This window comes from Symphalangus syndactylus, chromosome 19 (genome assembly GCF_028878055.3).
Source record: "Symphalangus syndactylus isolate Jambi chromosome 19, NHGRI_mSymSyn1-v2.1_pri, whole genome shotgun sequence".
Classification (NCBI taxonomy): Eukaryota; Metazoa; Chordata; class Mammalia; order Primates; family Hylobatidae; genus Symphalangus; species Symphalangus syndactylus.
Window position 1 is genome coordinate 75,269,386 of NC_072434.2, and position 22,157 is coordinate 75,291,542.

The 22,157-nt window shown below is 48.4% G+C and overlaps 1 protein-coding gene across 3 annotated transcripts in view; it reads left to right on the top strand.

Annotated features, from left to right (window-relative positions):
• The first annotated feature begins 16,357 nt into the window (after positions 1-16,357).
• CAPN9 (calpain 9) overlaps positions 16,358-22,157 on the top strand; it is a 55,129-nt gene continuing 49,329 nt past the window's right edge. For all 3 annotated transcript variants that reach the window (XM_055234522.2, XM_055234523.2, XM_055234524.2), the window contains exon 1: positions 16,358-16,679. In XM_055234522.2, the coding sequence (XP_055090497.1) occupies positions 16,467-16,679 (213 nt within the window). In that variant the 5' untranslated portion in view covers positions 16,358-16,466. The remainder of the gene's footprint in view (positions 16,680-22,157) is intronic.

Consider the following 22,157-nt stretch of genomic DNA (forward strand, 5'->3'; position numbering starts at 1 on the left):
CCCTTTCAGGTCCACACTGTTTACCTAGTGCAGGGGTGGCTTCTAGCGGTCCCACAGGCTTCCCAACCTGACTCTCTGCTTCCCCTCCAGCCCCCTTCCATCTGTTATCACACAGCACCCAGCCAGTTATTTCTTCAGTATAAATCTATGAGATTTCCTCCCAGAGGAAAACTCCCCAAGGCTGCCCATTGCAATGAGAGGAAACTCCTGAATCCTTGCCGTGTGCAGTCATTTACACGACCTGGCTGCTGCCCTTCTCTCTACAGCCTTGGACCATGCACCTCCTTGTCCTCTGCATCCCAGCTGTGCTGACTTCCTCTGTGTCCATTAACACAGAAATTCGGCCAGACACACGGTGGCTCATGTCTGTAATCTCAACACTTTGGGAGGCCAAGGTGTGTGGATCACTTGAGGTTAGGAGCTCAAAAGCAGCCTGGCCAACATGGTGAAACCCCATCTCTACTAAAAATACAAAAAATTAGCCAGGCATGGTGGCACATGCCTGTAATCCCAGTTACTTGGGAGGCTGAGGCAGGAGAATCTCTTGAGCCTTGGGAGGCGGAGGTTGCAGCAAACCAAGATTACGCCACCGCACTATAAACTGGGTGACAGAGTGAGACTCCATCTCAAAAAAAATAATAATAACAACAACAACAAAAAAAAAACACAGAAACTCAAAGCTTCCTAGGGCACGACTCTTGCTGTTCCCTCTATCCAGCATCTTTGTGCAGCAGCTCCTCATCACTCATATCTCAGCTCAAATTTCACCCGTCTGATCACCCCCAGAGAAGAACCCTGCCCCCCAACCCTATCTCACCTTATTCCACTGCACCACCCCTATCTTCTCTATAGTGACTATCATCCCATGAAATTATATTACTTATGTCTTGGTTTATGTACAGTGAGTATTATTTTTTGTTGTTGTTTGTTTGTTTGTAGAGACAGAGTTTTGCTATATTGCTCAGGCTGGTCTCAAATTCTGGGCCTCAAGCAATCATTCCACCATGGCCTCCCAAAGAGTTGGAATGATATGCATGAGCCACCACACCTGGCCACAGTGAGCATTTGGAGGGTTGATCTTGTTCATTGCAATATTTCCACACGTAGAACAGTGTCTGGCCAGAGGTAGGTCTCAAAACCCTCTGTGCCCACCAAGAGTGGGGTGGGGCTGAGATGGGATCAACCCTGGCTTTCTTGGTGAACTACAGTTGATCCTTGAACAACACTGGGGTTAGAGGCACTGACTCCCTTTGCAGTTGAAAATCCAAGAATAACTTTTGACTCTCCCCAAACTCAACTCCTAATAGCCCACTGTTGATCAGAAGCTTTACTGATAATGTAATGTTGATTAACACATATTTTTATGTTGTAGGTATTCTATACTGTGTTCTCACAACAAAGTAAGATAGAGAAAAGAAAATGTTATTAAGAAAATCATAGCAAAGAGAAAATATATTTACTCTCCATTAAATGGAAGTGGATCATCATCAAGGCCTTCATTCTCGTCATCTTCAGGTTGAGTAGGCTTAGGAGGAAGAGGGGAAATTGGTGTTGCTGTCTCAAGCGTGGCAGAGGTGGAAGAAAATCCAAGAAGTGGACCCGCATAGTTCACATCTGTGTTGTTCAAGGGCCAACGGTATTTGAGGACTATACTGTATTAACACAGTGAATGCAGACAGGTACCTAAAACCATCCCAGGCACAGAGGACAAGCTTAAATAACTGATCTGTTAAAAGTCAGTCCCTGCCAGTCACGGTGGCTCACACCTGTAATCCCAGCACTTTGGGAGGCCAAGACGGGCGGATCACCTGAGGTCGGGCGTTCAAGACCAGCCCAACCAACATGGAGAAACCTTGTCTCTACTAAAGATACAAAAAATTAGCCGGGCATGGTGGCACATGCCATGTAATCCCAGCTACTTGGGAGGCTGAGGCTGAAGAATCACTGAAACCCGGGAAGCAGAGGTTGCGGTGAGCCGAGATTGCGCCACTACACTCCAGCCTGGGCAACAAGATCTAAACTCTGTCTCAAAAACAAACAAACAAACAAACAAAAAAGTCAGTCCCTTTTTGCAAAACTCCTTTCTGATTGAAATGATACAGTATTACTAACAGCTCTGAAACTCAGAGTTTCCAAATACACTTTTCCACGTTCACCTAGAAAAATAACATCAAAGGGCGAAGTTTATGAAAGCAAGGGCCAAGGGCCCATGAGAAATGCCAGAAGGAGACTCCAGTGAGCACCTTTGGTTGAGGTCAATTTTCACTCGACAAATCCCTAAGTGATTTGTTTGCCTTTGTCTACACCCTGACAGTTGTCTCATTTGCTACAATTTAACAAGTTATGCCAAAATGTCATCCTTGCTTATTGTGTGAAAACAGAAGGCACTAGAAGGACAGACTTTTCCTCTGGAGAACTTGGCAATGAGTTCATTGAGTTGGGATGAGCTAATCCAATCATATATTACAGGAGACATACAAATGGATTTCCACAACTGTTTCACCCTAGTCTCTGCCTGGTCATTTCATTTGATTTGATGGGGCCATTTGAGCACTGCTGTGAGGACTGGAGTAGCCTTCATCTTGGCTGGTCTACCAGTTAGCCACTTCCACGCAGCTGTCTTCTGTGTGGAGACCATTTCAGGTACTTGTTCTGCCAGTCATTCAGGGACCACTACCCAAGAGGCCGGGCCCAGACAACAGTCCAGGCTCCTCCTTTGGGATGCACAGAAGCCCAACTCAAGCTTCTTGAAGCTTCTCATCTGCTCTCTTAGGTTGGCACATGTATTTTCTCTCTCTCTTTTATAGATGACCCTTTAACAAGTGGGGGTCCCTGGCACATACTGGAGTTTGTGTGTCATTGTGTATGTGTTATATTTGCAAAAGGTGAATGCAACCCAAGTGTCCACCAACAGATAAACAGAAAGACAAAATACGACATATCCATACGATGGAATATTGTTCAGGCAAAATAGAAAGGACATTTTGACATATGCTACATCATGGGTGGACCTTGAAGACATTATGCTAAGTAAGATAAACCAGTCACAACAAGACAAATGCTATATGATTCCACTTTTACAAGGTTCTTAGAAGAGTCAGATTCATAGAGATGGAAAATAGAATGGTGGTTTCCAGGGGCTGGGGGAGGGGAGAATGGGGAGATTTTGCTTAATGGGCACAGAATTTCAGCTGGGGAAGATAAAAAGAGTTGTGGAGATGGCTGGTGTGATGAGTCCACAACAATGCAAACATACTTGATGCCAATGAACTCAGCACTTAGAAATGGTTAAGGTTGTAAATTTTATGTTATATGTATTTTACCATAATTTTTATATATGCATATATAAATATATATGGTGTGTGTGTGTGTGTGTGTGTGTGTGTGTGTGTTTCATCCCTACGTACAGAGCAAGACTGCTTCCGGTGAAAAGTTTAATTCATAGCTGGTGAATATAACTGGCTGTGTTTTTTTGTTTTGTTTTGTTTTGTTTTTGAGACGGAGTCTTGCTCTGTCACCCAGGCTGGAGTGCAGTGGCGCAATCTCGGCTCACTGCAAGCTCCGCCTCCCGGGTTCACGCCATTCTCCTGCCTCAGCCTCCCGAGTAGCTGGGAGTGCCCGCCACCACGCCTGGCTAATTTTTTTTTTGTATGTTTAGTAGAGACGGGGTTTCACCGCGTTGGCCAGGATGGTCTCGATCTCCTGACCTCGTTATCTGCCCACCTTGGCCTCCAAAGTGCTGGGATTATAGGCATGAGCCACCGCGCCCAGCCATAACTGGCTGTGTTTATCCCTGGAGGAGAGGGTCTGAGTCTATCCCTGGAGGAGATGGTCTGTGTCTATCCCTGGAGGAGAGGGTCTGAGTCTATCCCTGGAGGAGAGGGTCTGAGTCTATCCCTGGAGGAGATGGTCTGTGTCTATCCCTGGAGGAGAGGGTCTGAGTCTATCCCTGGAGGAGATGGTCTGTGTCTATCCCTGGAGGAGAGGGTCTGTGTCTATCCCTGGAGGAGAAGTTTGCTCATCGCCTCCACGTTGCTCATAGAGGACTGTGCTTGGTACTTTACAGGCCTCCTGCCCTCCTGCGGGAGAACATTGTCAACATCACCACTGGCTGGCAGGGCCATTGTCTTTACAGGCCTCCCTGAACGCTTCCTTCTACCACCTCCCAGAGCATGGAAATCTTCTCGCCCTGACTGCAGGGGGAGAAGGGGGTACAGTGCTGTTTCTCTTTCCTCCTCCTTCTCACTCCTTCTTAGAGTGGGCGAGCAACCTGGTTTCACCTTCCAAAGTGTCATTAGTTATCTCAAGAAGGGTCATCAACTTCTCATGAGATCCTCAAACTCAATGATTTCCAAGTCATGTTTAATATTTTTACATTTCTATTTTAAAATTACAATGCAAATTAATACAGTCTTTTTTTAAAACTCGATACAGAAGTATGTAAAGTGGCTTTTTTGTTCTCCTCTGCCCGCCTGCCCAACCCCACTTGGAGGAGGCCTGCCCCTGGTCTTAGCAGCTGGGCCCTGGGTTGATTCACCTGGTGGCCCCTCCCTCAGAGTGCACTTGTCACCGTGCTCCACCTCCTGGGCTCCCTGGCTTCCCTGTCTTCAGGGCTCCCTGGCATCCCTGGCTTCCACCCCACAGCTTCTCCTTCCCCTTAGGATGGCCTCAGGTGACTGCATCCTCCCCCATAAGCTCCCATCCCACCCTCCTTCCTGAAATTGCTGCTTCTTCACCCCCTCAGAGCTGTAGATTCTAGGGGTGCCCTGCTGCTTCCAGCCCCCCAACTGTGCAGTCTATCATGGTTTTCCTGCCCACATTTTTGTAAATAGTTCATCGATTAAGCACTCCTCCAATTGCCCCATTCAAGTGTCTTCTCAGGACACTGACTTTACTGTTTAAAAGAAAACAGTCCCACCCATCATTTAGGTGGGGTTTGGGAAAGAGTGTCGAAACACAAAGGTGATGTCTTAAATCCAAAGAGTTTGCATATCTTTGCTATATTTCTTGATGCAGTTGAAAACACGTAGGCTGATTAATAATACTCAGCTCCTAAAATTATTTTCTACTTCCAAGCTTGAGAAACACATTTACGTTTAAGGCAAAGTTTGTAGGTGTGTGTGTATGTGTGTGTGTGTGTGTGTGTTTTAACACAATTGACCCCTTATCATTTTGATCCTGATCGTAAGAATTATTTCGGCCGGGCACGGTGGCTCATACCTGTAATCCCAGCACTTTGGGAGGCTGAGGCAGGCAGATAACGAGGTCAGGAGATTAAGACCATCCTGACTAACATGGTGAAACCCCATCTCTACTAAAAATACAAAAAGCTGGGCGTGGTGGCAGGCGCCTGTAGTCGCAGCTACTCAGGAGGCTGAGGCAGGAGAATGGCGTGAACCTAGGAGGCAGAGCTTGCAGTGAGTCGAGATCGTGCCACTGCACTCAGCCTGGGTGACAGAGTGAGACTCCGTCTCAAAAAAAAAAAAGAATTATTTCGAACACTTTTGTTTCCGCAGTATTCTTGCAACATCTGGGGCATGAACACAGTTCTCAGATATAAATGGGAACTGAGCAAGGAAGAAATAGGTTACTCTGGGTGTTCAGGATTTCATTAAATGTTTTCACTACCTCAGCTTTCTTTTCCCCCTAAGTAGTCAGCGACATGGTGGTATCCTACCTAATCCAATTCTTCTAGCAGCACTTTGGGGCAAAATTTCAAGGCCCGAAGCTCAGTTTCCTGCTAGGCTGGGCTTCAATCCCTTAAAAGGGTAGAGGTGGTCACAACTGAATGCTTCCCTGGAGTCTATGGGAGGCATCTATCCCTTTTCAGCACCTGGATCGCTGTTGTTCTTGAGTGGAGGCTGGAAGTTCTGTGAATCGAAAGCTCTGTGAATCGAAAGCTCTGTTCTCCTGGGCTGAGAGGCAGGTACCCACCAAGCCAACCACCCTGGAGCTGGAATCTGGAGCACAGAGGTTTGAACGCTGAAGACAGCTGACTTTCAACCACAGGCATTTCTGACCCTGGTGCAAGACCATTTGTGCTCCTGCTCCCCGATCTCCCCTAGTTCTTGCTCATTTCCATGCCTGGTTCTTAGCTTCCCAGTCCATTTTTTGAGCTCCCCAAATCCTTCATCAAATACCTTCCTGCCTAATTTATACTGATCAGACTGCATTGCCCGCAAGAAAAACCCTGACACACGCAGGAGTCATCTGCACAAAGTGCCATGCGTAGGTGACTGCTAAGAATAATACTTAGAAACTGTTCGTTATTATTATTATTTTGAGATGGAGTTTCACTTTTGTCACCAAGGCTGGAGTGCTATGATGTGATCTCGGCTCACTGCAACCTCTGCCTCCCAGGTTCAAGCAATTCCCCTGCCCCAGCTTCCTGAGTAGCTGAGAATACAGGCGCCCCCCCACCATGCCTGGCTAATTTTTGTATTTTTAGTAGAGACGGGGTTTTACCATGTTGGCCAGGCTGGTCTTGAACTCCTGACCTGAGGTGATCCACCTGCCTCGGCCTCCCAAAGTGCTGAGTGAGATTACAGGCTTGAGCCACCACGCCCAGCCTGTTTATTATTATTATCATTATTGCTATTAAGTCCCCCTTTTAGTACTACAACTTTACAAAACACTGTAGGAGGCAAAATGAGGCACAGAGCTTATTTATTTTTTCAAGATAGCTTTGAGATGTAATTCATATACTGTACATACAATTCACCTATTTAAAGTGTACAATTCAATGATTTTTAGCATATTTAGAGTTGTGCAACCACCACCACAGTCAATTTTAGAAGATTTCATCATCTCAAAAAGAAAGCCTTTAGCCATCACCCCCACCCCTCCCACTTCACCCCACCCCCAGCCCTAAGCAACCACTAATCTACTTCCTGTCTCCATAGATTTCCTTGTTCTGGACTTTCTATGAATGGAGTCACATAGTCTGTTGTCCTTTGTGACTTGCTTCTTTCAGTTAGTGTAATGTTTTCAAGGTTCATCCAAGGTGTAGCATTAGTACTTCATTCCTTTTTATGGCTGAATAATGTTCCACTACGTGGATATACCACACATTATTTATCCATCCATCAGCTTTTGGACAATTAGTTGCTTGCACCTTCTGGCCGTTATGAATAATGCTGTTGTAAGCATTCATGAATAAGTTTTGTGTGGACATCTGTTTTCAGTTCTCTTGACAGATACCCGGGAGTGAAACTGCTGGCTCCTATGGTAACTCTATGTCTAGTTGTTTGAGGACCTGTCAGACTCTTTTCCAAATTGGCTGCACCATTTGACATTCTCACCAGTTCATACTTTTAAAAATTACCCACATTAAACAAGAAATGATGTTTATAAATCAGTCATCATAATTGAACTTCATACCATGGTAGTCTCATGTGTAAAAAGTGCTGTAAAAAATAAGTGCTTATCATGTTACTTTATGTCTCATAGCTATGATTGTCAGTGGCCTTATAAATTATTTTTTCCTAGAGACCCAAGCTAATAAATCTCTTTTGAAAGTTGAATCATAAAAATTGCTATGACACTTTGTGAAAGCTATAAGCTCAAAAGAGACAAATAGTTCTCTTCCTGAGCCTTCCATCCACACAAATATTAGGTATGCTTGCTGGCTAATGCTGCCTTGCCAAAGGGGGAGGATACGTCATTTATAAGAATCAGAAAATGGTGCATTAAAAAGAGAAAATGGAGAGTGGGAAAGGATGAGATGCATAAAGAGAAGCTGAAAATAAACCTTTACCACAAAAAGATGGGAATTCAATTAGATGTATGTCCCATAACTAAATACACAACTATAGATGTAGGAGATAAATCAAATGAGATATTTCAAATTAAATTATTTTAATAAACCCAGTATATTGTACACAGACAATATAAAAATCTCTGTAGTCAAAGGACTTTTAAAAAAATTACATCTCCTTCTGCTATAGAAAAACTTCACACACCTCCAGCAGCAAAGAATCTGATTTCTCAGTGATAAGGCATGTTAGGGATACTCTTGCTACTATGTAACAGACTTTATCAATGTTCCCTCCAATTAAACATAATAAGGCCAGGTGCAGTGGCTCACATCTGTAACCCCAGTACTTTGGGAGGCCAAGGCAGGAGAATCATTTGAAGCTAGGAGTTCAAGACCAGTGTGGGAAACATACTGAGACTCCCTCATCTACAAAATATATATATGTTTTTAAATTAGCTGGGTATAACTGTAGTCCCAGCTACTCAGGAGGCTGAGGCAGGAGGATGGCTCGAGCCCAGGAGTTGGAAGCCACAGTGAGCTATGATCGTGCCACTGCACTCAAGCAGTGTCTCTAAAATAAAATAATAATAATAAATGTCCAATCACAATTTCCACTATGGGGTGGGGTGGGCTGAGAATTAAGAGTCACCTTGTCCACCGGGTGTTGCCCTGAGCAGGGCATGAGATGGTGTGGCAGAGTCTGCAGAGCTGAGAGCCCAAAGGTGGGGACCACTGAGAGGAGCAAATGAGTTTCTGAGGTTAGGCAAGCACAGAGAAACCAGGTGGAGGGCCCATCGTTAACGGGAAATGCTGGAGCCAGGCTGAGCTCCCAGGGTGATTATGGTGCATTGCCCCGATAAAATGAAACACAAGTTATGCTAGCTGTGACCCCTCTACAGCAAATACCGTAAAGAAGCCCGTTCCCAGAGACACCTCAACCAAGAGATCCCAGAGAGTCAGAGGTCCCTGCTCCAGCGGCAGGTTTGGTAAGATTCACCCTGACCTAGATGCCACTATCAGAAGGTGGAAGGAGGAGGAAGATCACTTATTTGGGGAAAAGTGGACCTGTTACCGGAAAAGGGTCCTGATCCACGCCCCAGGAGAGGGTTCTTGGACCTCACCCAAGAAAGAATTCAGGACGAGTCTATAGATGGAAAGCAAGTTTATTGAAGACGTAAAGAAAGAAGAATGGCCACTCCATAGGTAGAGCAGCAGTATGGGCTGCTCATCTGAGTATACTTAGGGTTATTTCTTGGTCATATGCTAAACAAAGGGTGGATTATTCATGAGTTTACCAGGAAAGGGGCAGAGACTTCCCTGAAACAAGGCTTCCTCTCCTTTTTAGACTATAGAGGATGACTTCCTGACATTGCCATGGCATTTGTAAACTGTCATGATGCAGGTAGGAGTGTCTTTTAGTATGCTAACTCATTATAATTAGTGTATAATGAGCAGCGAGGACGAACAGAGGTCACTTTCATCGCCATCTTGGTTTTAGTGGGTTTTGGCAGCTTCTTTACTGCATTTTGTTTTATTTATCAGCGGGTTCTTTGTGACCTGTATGTTTGTGACCTGCCGACCTCCTATGTCATCCTGTGACTAAGAACGCCTAACCTCCTGGGAATGCAGCCAGGAGGTCTCAGCCTTATTTTACCCAACCCCTACTCAAGTTGGAGTCATTCTGGATCAAACACCTCTGACAAACCTTACAGGATATTTGAACTTTGAAGTAACTGCTAGTTTACAGAGACAGAAGAAGAGAGAGAGAGTAAGAGAGACCATTTTAAAATGAGTAAGAGTGTCATACAACAAAATCTAAATACAAGTTTTGGTGTGAGATGGTAACTGGGAACTCCAGAGGCAAGAAGAGATAATTTTTTTTTTTAATTAGGATTTTTGGCCAGATGCAGTGGCTCATGCCTGTAGTCCCAGCACTTTGGGAGGCTGAGGCAGGTGGATCATGAGGTCAAGAGATCAAGACCATCCTGGCCCACATGGTGAAATCCCATCTCTACTAAAAATACAAAAATTAGCTGGGTGTGGTGGGACACGCCTGTAGCCCCAGCTACTCGGGAGGCTGAGGCAGGAGAATCACATGAACCCAGGAGGTGGGTTACGGTGAGCCAAGATCACGCCACTGCACTCTAGCCTGGCAACAGAGGAGACTCTGTCTCAAAAAATTAGGATTTTTTTGTGCCCTAAACTCCGGAGAGTAAATTCCTATCCTGCTACACCTGTGGTTCAAGTCATCCTAAGATCTGTGCATAGCATCAACCTCCAGCTCCTAGATGAGAAGGAGAAAGGAAATCATCTTGGGCTGAGGTCAAACTCCAGGGAAAGAAATCCCAGAGAGTTAGCAGAAGGCAGACAGGGATATTTATCATTCTTCAACACTGAATGTTTAAGGAGTGAAACTACTTCTCAGGGATGGAAGTACAATTTCAACAGTGTCACCTTAGGCCACAGGGGCAGTGATCTAGAGCTTATTTAGGGAGATTAGGCCTCGGAGGAAACTAGATTCCACAATCAAGCCAGAAAGCAAGGCCAGAGCTGAGAGAAGCTACAGGCAGCTTGTGCAGCCCTGGGAAATCAAGGGAACCACCAGGTCATCCACGAGCCTATGAGCCTCCAAACTGGGATCTCTTGAGTCAGACAGCTGAGGCCAAAGACTGGGCATCGCTGTGTGGAGCGCGGGTGTGGGGGAGATTTGGGCTGGGTGCTCTGTTGCCTTTCAGGAGATGGCTCTCACCCTATGGTGTGATTCCTGAGCACGGCTCATTCCCACTGAAGAAAAGCTTTGTTATGGTTCATGAATGAGTGCTCGCTAGGACAGCGGTGAAACGAGGAGTGTTCCAGGGATGGACAAGTTCCCAGATGAAGAAAGTGAGACCCTCGCCTGGTGTCAGGCTTACCAATGACCTTGGGAGGGGATGGATAGGGAAGCAAGGTCTGGGTGAAGATCTAGTTCTCATCTTCTAGGAAATGGGGGTGGCCCTCAGGACAGAGAAGCTCCTTTGCAAACATACAGACATCTTGCGAGGAGAGATACATGGGGGAGGGAAGGCAGAGCCCACCTAGGCCAAAACATCATTGTGGGCTCTAAGTTTCAAACTAGACTTTTAAAAGTCGACAGCAGTTAGGGCTAGTGTTGTGGTGCACACCTGTAGTCCCAGCCACTGGGGAGGCTGAGGTAGGAGGATCTCTTGAGCCCAGGAGTTCAAGCCTTCAGTGAGCTACGATCATGTCACTGCACTCCAGCCTGGGTGACAGAGCAAGACTCTGACTCTAAAATAAAATTTTAAAAAATTCAACCAGGTAAATCTATAGGGTTAAAGCTAAAAAAGTATAAAAGGCATATAGAAAAGTCTCCCCACATTCCTCTACCCCCATCTACTCCCCCTACCTCCAGAAAACAGAACCACTATTATGAGTAGATCTTTGTGTAGTTTCTGAGAGATTTTTACGCAGATATAAATAAATATTTTTTGCCTTCTTTCTCCACAAATGCTGGCATACTCTACATGCCATTCTGCCTTTGAATTTTCTTTCTTCTTCTTTTTTTTTTTTTTGAGCCAAAGTCTTTCACTGTCACGCAGGCTGGAGTGCAGTGGCGCCATCTCAGCTCACTGCAACCTCCACCTCCCCGGTTCAAGCAATTCTCCTACCTCTGCCTCCGAAGTAGCTGGGCTTACAGGTGCCCGCCACTACACCTGGCTAATTTTTTGTATTTTTAGTAGAGAAAGGGTTTCACTATGTTGGCAAGGCTGGTCTCGAACTCCTGACCTCGTGATCCGCCTGCCTTAGCCTCCCAAAGGGCTGGGATTACGGGTGTGAGCCACTGCACTCGGCCATTTTGACTTTTCAATTGAACACTGTATCCCAGGGACCTTCCCACATCAGTGTATGCAGAGTTTCCTTGTTCCGTTTTATGGCTGTATACTGTTCCACTTCATGATTCGCTGGACCATAATTTTCTTTACCATTCCCCCAATAGAGGGCACTAAGTGCTTTCCAACTTTTTTTAACGTAAACAATGCCACCATGAAATGAACAACCTGATATACCTTTCACTTTTCGGGGTGCGGCTCTATCATCAGGATAAAGATAAATTTCTAGAAGGGAAACAGCTGGATCAGAGTGGGTGCATTGGTAGCTCTGAGAGGAATTCATAAATAGTTCTCCAAAAAGGAGACACCAATTTACACTCCCACCAGCAAGTAGGGGGGTGTTTTACTTTTTCTTTTTGAGATAGAGTCTCGCTCCTCGCCCAGGCTGGAGTGCCATGGCTCGATCTCAGCTCACTGCAGCCTCTGCCTCCCAAGTTCAAGCAATTCTGCCTCAGCCTCACAAGTAGCTGGGATTACAGGCACCCCCACCACGCCTGACTCATTTTTTGTATTTTTAGTAGAGTCAAGGTTTTACCATGTTGGCCAGGCTGGTCTTGAACTCCTGACCTCAGGTGACCCATCTGTCTCGGCCTCCCAAAGTGCTGGGATTACAGGTGTGAGCCACCACACGCAGCCATCTTACTCTTAACTTACCCAAAGTGTTCAAATTTTCTTCCAAGTCTGCCTCTCCTCCTTCTGTCACTACCATCACCCATTTGCTCAAGTCTGAAGGCAGGACGCTACCCTCACACCTCCATCTGCCCCAGCAGAACACCCTGACAGTACTTCTCCTAGAAGAATCTGTCCCCTTCCCGCCTTCACTCTGGTTACATCTGGAGTTAGCCTCAGCCCCTCTCACCTGGACACCTGTGCAGGTCCCCTGCCTCTCCACTCTCCACCCTCCTCGCCAGCCCACCCCATCCTCCACACTGCAAACCAAGGGGCTATAAATGTCACAGCTGGGTGGGCTCACTCTCAGTCCATCATAGGGGTGGAAAATAGGACACTCCTCTCTGCAGGATCCAGGCTGTTTGGCATATCCCTCAAAACCCGGCCCTGCTGTAAGGCCCAGACCGGATGGGGTCCTAGGGGTCATCTCCCTGCACCCATGTGAAGCTTCCGAGCATTTGTCCTTGAGGTTTTGCCCCATGGCATCCCAGAGCCACCCAGCCACTATGTTCACCTCCTGCTGCCCTTCAAGACGAACAAGAAGAAGAGAAACAAAGGGAGTTCGCCACAGGCCTGAGTGTGGAGGAGAGAGAGAAAGAACAGCACAGAAAAGAGAGGCCAGGAAGGCCCCAGATGCCGGGTCAGGTTCACTTCACGTAGAAATCACTTCAGCAGATTGCTCTGCTAAAGAGAGGAAAATACACGTAACATGATGCATGGTCCCCGCTTGGCTCAAAGCTGATTGCGTCTCTAGGCTGGCGACAAGCAGGCAGGGCTTATTAAAAAAGCAGTGCATATGGCTCTCTGCCCAAGCTCAGAGCCCGTTCCCTCTGAGCCACTCAGAGCATTTCCCAGTGTGGGTGAGGAAGTGTGCAAGGCCTGGTAGACCTTAGACTGCGTGGCTGCAGTTTCTGTAACTGTTGTTCATCCTGAGAAGTGAAGGTTTGGAAAACTAAATGAAGAGACCCAAGAACGCCATCTGCTTTCTTGAGGCATTGGTTCAACGTTTACTCAGCAAATGTGCATCGTGCTCCTGCCCTGCACTGGGCTGAGCTGGGAGCAGGATTAGACACTAAGACGAAGTCATGGAGAAGTCCGGTGCCATGAGCTCTGCAGGAAAGACGGACCCAGGGCTCTGTGGGCAGACTTTGGGCAGGAAGAATGATGAGGCTGTAAATCCTGAGAATGCACTCCCTCCCGCAGACATTCTCAGAGTCCCAGAGTGTTAGGGGAAAGGAGGAATTCCAGCTGTGGTTCTGGAGGATTCTTAAACCTTTTTGGTGTGTTTCCTACTCTGAGGCATGTTTGCTTTACTCAGAATGATGATGCAATTCTCCAATTACCTAGCAACTATACTAAGGCTCTAAAGAAGAAGGCAGGTTCTTCCAATACATAGAGAAGTCCCAGGTGGAAGGACAAGACCCCAGCCTGGAGAGGTGTTTGTATCGGGAGGAGAATGAGAACGTAAATCCCTGAAGCTGGGAGTGGGTCTGGTGCTGAGCAAACCCTTTACGATTCCGGACAGTGCTGAAGTTGACTTCAAGGTCCTTGCTCAGTTGCTGGGGCATTTGAAGGGGATGTTCTCAGAGATCTGGGCTGGTAATCATTTCCCTGCCGAGATGTCACAAGAAATGGATGGCCCTCACATTGCCACACCTGTCTCCCTAGGTTGCCCTCCTTAATCACTTCAAACCAGAGCCGTCTGCCAGGGCAGCGGGCAATGGGATGCTCCTGGGCAGCTCCATCATCTCTAGCCAAGAATCATTTGGACTGGCCAGAACTGCACTCCGGTCCCAGCCAGAGGACCCCAGTTCCAAAGTCCTTCATTGTGCAAACAAAGAGACACAAGAGATGCCTTGCACGTTGAGGCAAGTCAGGCTCAGAAGGAGACAATGAAATTCAGCATCTGCGGGAGGGGCAGGGGGGTGCAGAGAGGATAGGGGAAAGGGAGGAATCAGCAGCTCCTGATCTCCTCCATGTGCCCGACTCTGCAGGTGGCTTTGTTTCCACAAACCTGCCATGCCTCTAGGAGGCAGCACCGATTGTCCTGATTCACAGCTCGGAAGCAGGGACAGACAGCATGGATAACTCGCCCAAGATCACCCCAGGCAAAACTGGGAATTTGTCTTAGTTCATTCAGGCTTCTATAGCAAAACAGCACAGACAGGGTGGCTTATAAACAACAGAAATGTGTTGCTCACAGTTCTGGAAGCTGGAAGTCCAAGATCAAGGCGCTGGCAGATTCCATGCCTGGTGAGTGTCTACTTTCTGGTTCCTGTGTCCTCATATGGTGGAAGGGAGGAGGGGGCTCTCTGTGACCTAATCTTTCATAATGGCACCAATCCCATTCATGAGGGATGCACCCTTCTGACCTAATCATCCCCTAGAGGCTCCACTTTCTAATACCATTACTTTGCAGGGTATGGGTTCAACATACAAATTTTGGGGTGGGGGGGAATACAAGCAATCAGGCCATAGCAGAGTAAAACCCAAATACCCCCAACTCTAATGTCTAGACCTCCCCTGTAAAACCATATGCAGGATCTACTAGACAGAATGTGTGTCAGACTGAGTGCACACTCCTGGGAACTGTGAGCTTATATAAAAATTCACATCATGGCCTTTTAACTGCACCCATTAACTCAAGACCCCTTATCTCCAAACCCCAACTTTGACTAGTTAGAGAATCACACAGAAATCGTTATAAAGTGCTTAGAACATCAGAGTTTTCACATGGTGACTAATACTTTTATTTACTTATTTTTATTGATACATAATATTTGTACGTATTGATAGGGTACATGTGCTATTTTGTTACATGTGCAGAATGTGTGATATCGAGCTGGGGTATTTAGGCTATCTATCCCCTTCAGTATTTATCATTTCTTTTCTTTTTTCTTTCTCTGTTTTTTGTTTGTTTGTTTGTTTGTTTGTTTTTTTGACAGAGTCTCTCTCTATCACCCAGGCTAGAGGAGTGCAATGGCACGATCTCAGTTCACTGCAACCTCCACCTCCCAGGTTCAAGGGATTCTCCTGCCTCAGCCTCCCGAGTTGCTGGGATTACAAGCGTCTGCCACCACACCGGGCTAATTTTTTGTATTTTTAGTAGAGACAGGGTTTCATCATGTTGGCCAGACTGGTCTTGATCTCCTGACCTCAGGTGATCAACCCTCCTCGGCCTCCCAAAATGCTGGGATTACAGGTGTGAGTCACCGCACCCAGGCTATATAATCATTTCTATGGGCAAATACATTTATCAAACCACCTCCATCCTCTAACATTTGTTTTTTCTCAGACATGAGATCCTACTTATAGGACTGTAACTACAAGGAACTTTATTTATATGATGTCTAGAGAACTAAAGAGGCACATGTGCCCTAGAGGAAGAGCAGATGTCCTCTGTGAGTTCTCCTCTATCAGGGGTCAGATTGGATGAAATCTGACCCCCACCTGCCTTTGTAAATAAAGTTTTATTGGAACACAGCCACAACCATTCATCTGTGTCACATCTATGGCTGCTTTGTCACTACAACAGCAAAGTTGAGTAGTTGCAGCACAGACTTTGTATGGCCCACAAAGCTGAAAATATTCATGATCTGGGCATCTTTACAGAAAAGGTTTGCTGACCCCAGCTCTGAATCACTATGGGATTGCCTGTGCAGGAGCTGCGCCAGCTGTGTTCACAGAATATATCCTGTTTTCATTCACCAAGCTCCCTTCCGCCTACAAAACTCTGCCATTCTCTGATGGAGGAGATGTGACTCAAGGCCACACCGTGCACTTCTCCGTAAAGCCACCTCCCGGACCAGTTGGGTTTCTTGCTCTTTTTCCTTCTGAAGCAATCCTCTCTCTCCCACTGGGCCCCCTGAGTGCACTAAGCAGAGGTGCCACCTCTGAGTGGAATATGCCAGGCCCCAGAGCTGCCTCTGAGTCTGCAGGAGTGCAGAGTGGGCAGAGGGCTGTCTCTGCTGTTTTCCATCAGGGTGTGTCCCATCTCAGTCTAACAGGGAGGTGCCCAGAAAATAGGAGGAGGTGAGGGCCACTCAGCCCAGTGGCCTTCTAAGCTGTTCCTTCTTGACCGGCGCACACAGCTCGCTTCTTCACTTTCTTTTCCATCCACTGCCAGGCCCAAGCCAGCCTTCCAGGGAGCAGCCATGCCTTACCTCTACCGGGCCGCAGGGCCCCAGGCACACCCGGTTCCCAAAGACGCCCGGACCACCCACTCCTCAGGCCAGAGCTTTGAGCAAATGAGGCAGGAGTGTCTGCAGAGAGGCACCCTGTTTGAGGATGCAGACTTCCCAGCCAGCAATTCCTCCCTGTTCTACAGCGAGAGGCCGCAGATCCCCTTCGTGTGGAAACGACCAGGGGTGAGTGGGGCGAGCAGGGGAAGGAGCACAGATGACGCCGAGGCTCAGCAGCCCGCGCAGGAAGTGGAAACGGGGTTGCTGGGGAGGGGCTGGCTATGCTCAGTGCAACTGAGGTGCATCATCCCAGTCTACCGTGGAAAGCTTTGCAGTTTGGAGGCAGAAAATGATGTACAGGCCTGGGATGCTCTGCGGTGGGGACTCGGGGCATCTGGCTGTACCCCCTCCCCTGCCCCAAGCTCTCTGACTCCCACCGAGGCTGAGGACCTGGAGTCAGAGCGGCTCTTGTCAGCAGGTGATAGGCATGAATCAAAACCTTATCCACAAGGACAGGCCCCCACCCTGTGTGTGGTAACACTGAGATCACGTATGTACAGTGTTCTGTGGCTTCTGGCCCAGAGCGGAGGGTGCTCAGTGTGGATGGATGTTTGGCTCAGCAAGGTCTCAGCAACTGGGTGACAGATGGAATACAAGGGAAGCAGGAATCTTCTCCCCAGAACCATGCACCCCCCATTCCCAGAGATCAGGGTGAACAGTGCCCCACCTCTGACAGTCTGGAGATGTCATCCGAAGAGGCACCAGCTGGTCACTGGGTCCCAAGTGGTGCTAGCTTGTGCCTGGGACGCCATGTCAATATTTGCGGTGCTGGATTAGTCAGGGCTCTACCTCTGACCCGGCGCCAGCTGGGCTGGCTTCCATTCCCTCCTGGTGGGTACGGGCCTGGGAGTGGCTCCTGTGGGGTCAGGTTGCTTTTGGGCAAGGAGGGGCAGTACAAGGGATGCTGGTCCTACAAGTGAGATCCTGAGTGTGCATCTTATCCTGACAATTTGTCTAATGCATATAGTCATATCACTTAACTTCCCTGAGCCTCAGTCTCCTCGCCTGTAAAATGGGAACAATAATGACTAACGCAGGCCAATGTCTAGCACACAGGTTTCCAGTACGTTACAGCTATTGTCACATTATTATTATTACTGATACTATCATTATCATCATTACGATGATTATTAGCTCTGAGTCTCATCTTACATATAAGTAGCAAAGGACTCACCATAACTACCTCCTCACTATCTTCCAACATTAAAATAATGTTGATGATTAAAAAATAATTTTTTTAATGCACATTCACAAAACCTCTGGGCTCTTCAGGGGCAGGGCCAAAGTGAACCTAAGTGGCTGTTTCCAAAGTGGTAAGGGTTTTATTGCTGTTTCCTGCAGTAGGCAGTGTGGGGTGTATGTGTGTGCATGCACTTGTGTGTGTAGGAATTTGACTATGTGCATGTGTGTGACTGTGTGCACACGTATGTGGATATGCATATGCGTGTATGTGGGGGGGTGGTGACTGCAAGCATAGGCACACAGGTGCCTTGATCTTCACCTGCCAGGTAATTGATCCCACAAGGTGCCATGTTCATGGGGAAATCACAGTGAGCATTCAGTGGCCCTATCGGAGTTGGGGTGAAAGCTCCCAGGCACCTTCCTCACCAAAGCCACGCTGTGATTGTTTTTGGTTCTCTGCATACGGCCAATTGCAGTGTGAGGTCAGGGCACTGGCAGATCATGTGGGGTTGCACTTTACAGACAGGATTAGTAGGTCATGCTCTGCTAAGTAAGAAAAAGGACATTTCCAAAATAAAAAAGCAGAAGTTACAAGATATAAAAGAGTGACCTCTGAGGGGCACCGCCCACGACCGTTAGGTCTCTCTGGGCTTATTTCCAGCCTCAGTGCACGAACAAATGGGCGCGTGGGCCGCTGCCCAGGCTGCAGGCTGTGGGTGCATCTTGAACTGTGGGCAGAGATTTCTCTGCAGGTGATGTCAGGAGCCCTGGGAAATAGAGTTACAGAGAAATTGATTTCCTGGGCCCCCGGTGAACAGAGCCCCTGGCTGGAAGCAGCGGCTCCTTCTGTTTGATCCAGGGTGTCGTACAAATGCTCATGTTCTCTACAGGCACTTGATATGAAAAGGTTGGAAGCACTATTTCTCTTCCTTAAAATGGGGACAATAACGCAACTTATGAGGGTCAGCTGCGTTACCATGAGTAGAGCACTTAGCAAAGAGCCTGGTGTGTAAAGAATCAGTGCCGGTCCTCGTTATTTCTACTGCTGTCATTGTAACCTAACGCCATCATCTCCTGACTCCAGGAGGGCCCCCATCCTTGCAGTCTGTATTGACGTCACCTAGTTTAAAGTGTAATTTGTACTCTACAACTCACCTACTTTTTGTCAAAGTTAGAATTCTCCAAGATAAAAGCTGGACACACAAACCAGGATGGAGGGCATCTTTGTCTCCCCCTTCAGAAGTCTCCCCTCCTGGGACCAGGGCCACCAAGGCCTGCCCAGCAACTCTAGAGTCCCAGATCTCACCTCCAAGGGGCTGTCTTCCTTAGTATTATCTCCTCTGGCTTTGCCCCAAACGCTGGGTGAGGCCTTCATCCACAGGCCAGGGCACTTGATACACACAAGCCCCTGCCAAGATGCACCCCGACCTGCCACCCAGCCCATGCCCCTGTACCAGCCCTCTGTCCCTTCCTCATCCCACTGTCTCCACCCAGAGCAGACCCTTTATTGATCTTAACCCAGGTCTACCGTGTTGCTGTCGTTCTCACAGACTCATTTTCGGAATCTGTTCTGCCTTTTCCTCTGTCTGCAACTGAGATTGTCCCTTTGGTCTGGTCCTCATTCCCGCACCCCTATCTGTTTCTTATTTAAGGGAGTTAGGGGCTTTGCGTCATATCGTACAGATTGCTGTAAAATCAGGAGCAAAAGGGCTGAGGATGAGCATGGAGACTCTTTTTGCAGCATAGAGTCGCAGGGGTTTGGGGGGTAGCGGGCCATAGGGAAATCACAAGCGTTGCCAGGTTCCCTGCAGACCTCTGTGGCTTGGGCATCGTTTGCAGTGGGACTCAGCGTTACGCGGTGCACATCTCGGCAACCCGTGGGACTGTGGGGCTGGGCAGCCCTCCTCCCCAGCACCACCTTCTTGTCAAACACAGCTGTGCTTGGGGAGGGTGGGCAGAGCACAAAGCCAAGGGGACATCGGAGGGCAGTGGACAGCCAGGTTTGCCCTCAAGGGATCCCGGGGCAAGAAGTGCACTGAGGGTGACTCAGGGAACTGGTTGGGAGGGGCTGGGAGGCAGAGAGGGTGATAGGCTCAACCTGGAGAGAAGGTGAGATCACCCCCAGGTCTCATGCAAGGGGCTGCGTACCTGAGTGGAAGTGGGTGCACAGAAAGAGGAGGAGGGAGTATCAGGTGGGGTCTCCCAGCCTGATGGGGAGCAGCCACCATGTAGTCCAGCCCTCCTTGTCTGCCTGTACCCATCTATTTTTGGCCAGGCAATTCCTCCCCCAATTCTCAGTGTAAATCCAGGACACCTCCCCGAAAGTGCCCACACCCCTCTAGCCCATGTGAACAACCCCCATGGCAGACCTGTGCACAGCGTGGCATGTGACCACGGCCTCTCCTACACGGTGAGCTTGCTGTTCCTTGTGCTGCTCCCCTGACCCCCAGGAGGGGTTGTCAGTTGTTCTGGGACAGCCCCAGAGACCCCACGGCCTCCATAGTGCTGGGCACATGACAGGGATCGGCACACAGCTACGAACAGCAGCATCTGGCATCTCCAGACCTTGCTAGAAATGTGGCTTTTCTTCACTGGAAGGCCATGTGAAAGAAAGAATGAATGAAAAAGAGAGAAAGAAAGAGAAAAAGAGAGAAGGAGAGGAAGAGAGAAAGGAAGGGAAGGAAGGGAGGAGGGGAGGAAGGGAGGAAGGAAGGAAAGAAGGAAGGAAGGAGAGAAAGAGAAAGAAGAAAGAGAGAAAAAAGAAAGGGAGAAGAAAAGGAAAAGAAAAAAAGAAAAAGAAAGGAAACAAAGAGAAAGAAAGAAAGAAAAGAAAAGAAAGAGAGAAAGGTGGCTTTTCCCTTTGTAAATTACTCACTGCTTAGTAGAGGAAAGCCTGTGTCTGATGTACAAGGTAAACAGAACAGTCCCTGAAAGCAAACATTCCAGGGTGCTTGGCCCTTAGTGCTCCAGGAAAACCACCTGGTGGTAGAGCTGTGGGGTGGGGGAGGGGAGGGGAAGGGGGAGGGGTCTGCTTACATCCCTCGGATTTTCAGGTATCTCCAGGCAGCAGTCTAGGTTCACTTCAGGTTTGTCAAGACCCCTGCAATTGAGACACCTCTGATCGTCCTATCGCAGCACTGTAGCTTCAGGTAACCCCTTCCTCATGGCCTCCCAAACAACATTTCACAGGAACAAATGTACATCCAGGATCGACACGCACATGCAGGACACTCACGCGTAGACAATGCTCCCAAGTGCACATGCAACCAGCATACATGTGGAGCATGCACAGGCACACACATGTACCACACCTGGGCACACACAACAAGGCAAGTCACAGGCACCTTGCACACGTGGGCATGTGGGCCGTGAGCACACACACCACTCCCAGGCATCTAACCCAGGCCCACGGCCTAGCTGCCCCTTCCATACATGCGTCCGCAGTACCCCCTGTGACTGGCACGTGTGCACACCAATTCCCAGAAACACTGACCCACAGAGGAGTCGGTCACACATCCAGACACCTCCCCAGTTTATACCCGATGGCTAATTTGTGTTTACTTGGAGAGAGTGTCTGAGTTTTCTCCTTTTGTATTTTTCTCCCCGTTGGGTGCGATTTGGTTTAAAACAAAAACAAAAACAGACCTCTCCTGAACAAAACAACCAATTGCAAGACAGGAGCTGGGAGGCGGTGGCAGCTGCAGGCACAGTTGGTACAGTTGGGGGGGCCAGGCCTGCAGAAGGCTGGGGGAGGGGAGGGGCAGGGAGGATGGGAAGGAGGGGGGCATCCGGGAACAGCCTTGCCCCAGGAGCTAGCACAGCCTGCTGGGCAGGGATCTGTGGCTTTTGGAGTACATTTTATGTCCACTTGAGGAGTGAGTAGCATTGGCAGTGGGGGCATTGCTTGCCATGGCTATCCCCTGGCAGGGGCTGGGCAATCAAGACAGGGAGGGCTTGGGGGACTCCTGGGTCTCCTTTCGGGCAGGCACATTCTGCCACAAGCCCAGAATGTCTAAGCTGGCGACAGATGAGGATGTAGCCGTGAGAAGTTAAATGGCCAACCCTGAGCCCCACTGCTGAGAGGGACAGGCTATTCCTGGTACTCTATCGAGGCCCACTAACATGGTCCTGGTTTGCATTGTCCTGGGCTCAGCTCAGAGCCACCTGCAAACTCCTGCGCTAGCCAAGGTGGAGGAGGAAGAACAGCAGTGTGCCTCCTACAGATAAGAGGGGTCCACACAGGCAAGCCAGGACCCCAGAACTGAGCAGCTGCCCCCCACCTTCACTCCCTTTCCAGCCACCATGGAGATCAGAGTCATTTAATGAAATGGCACCAAAGCTACCTGGAGCTGGGGGTGGGAATGCAAAGACGTGTGACACCTGGCAGAGGAGAGGCCAGCATTTGGGAGGTCCTTACCTCTG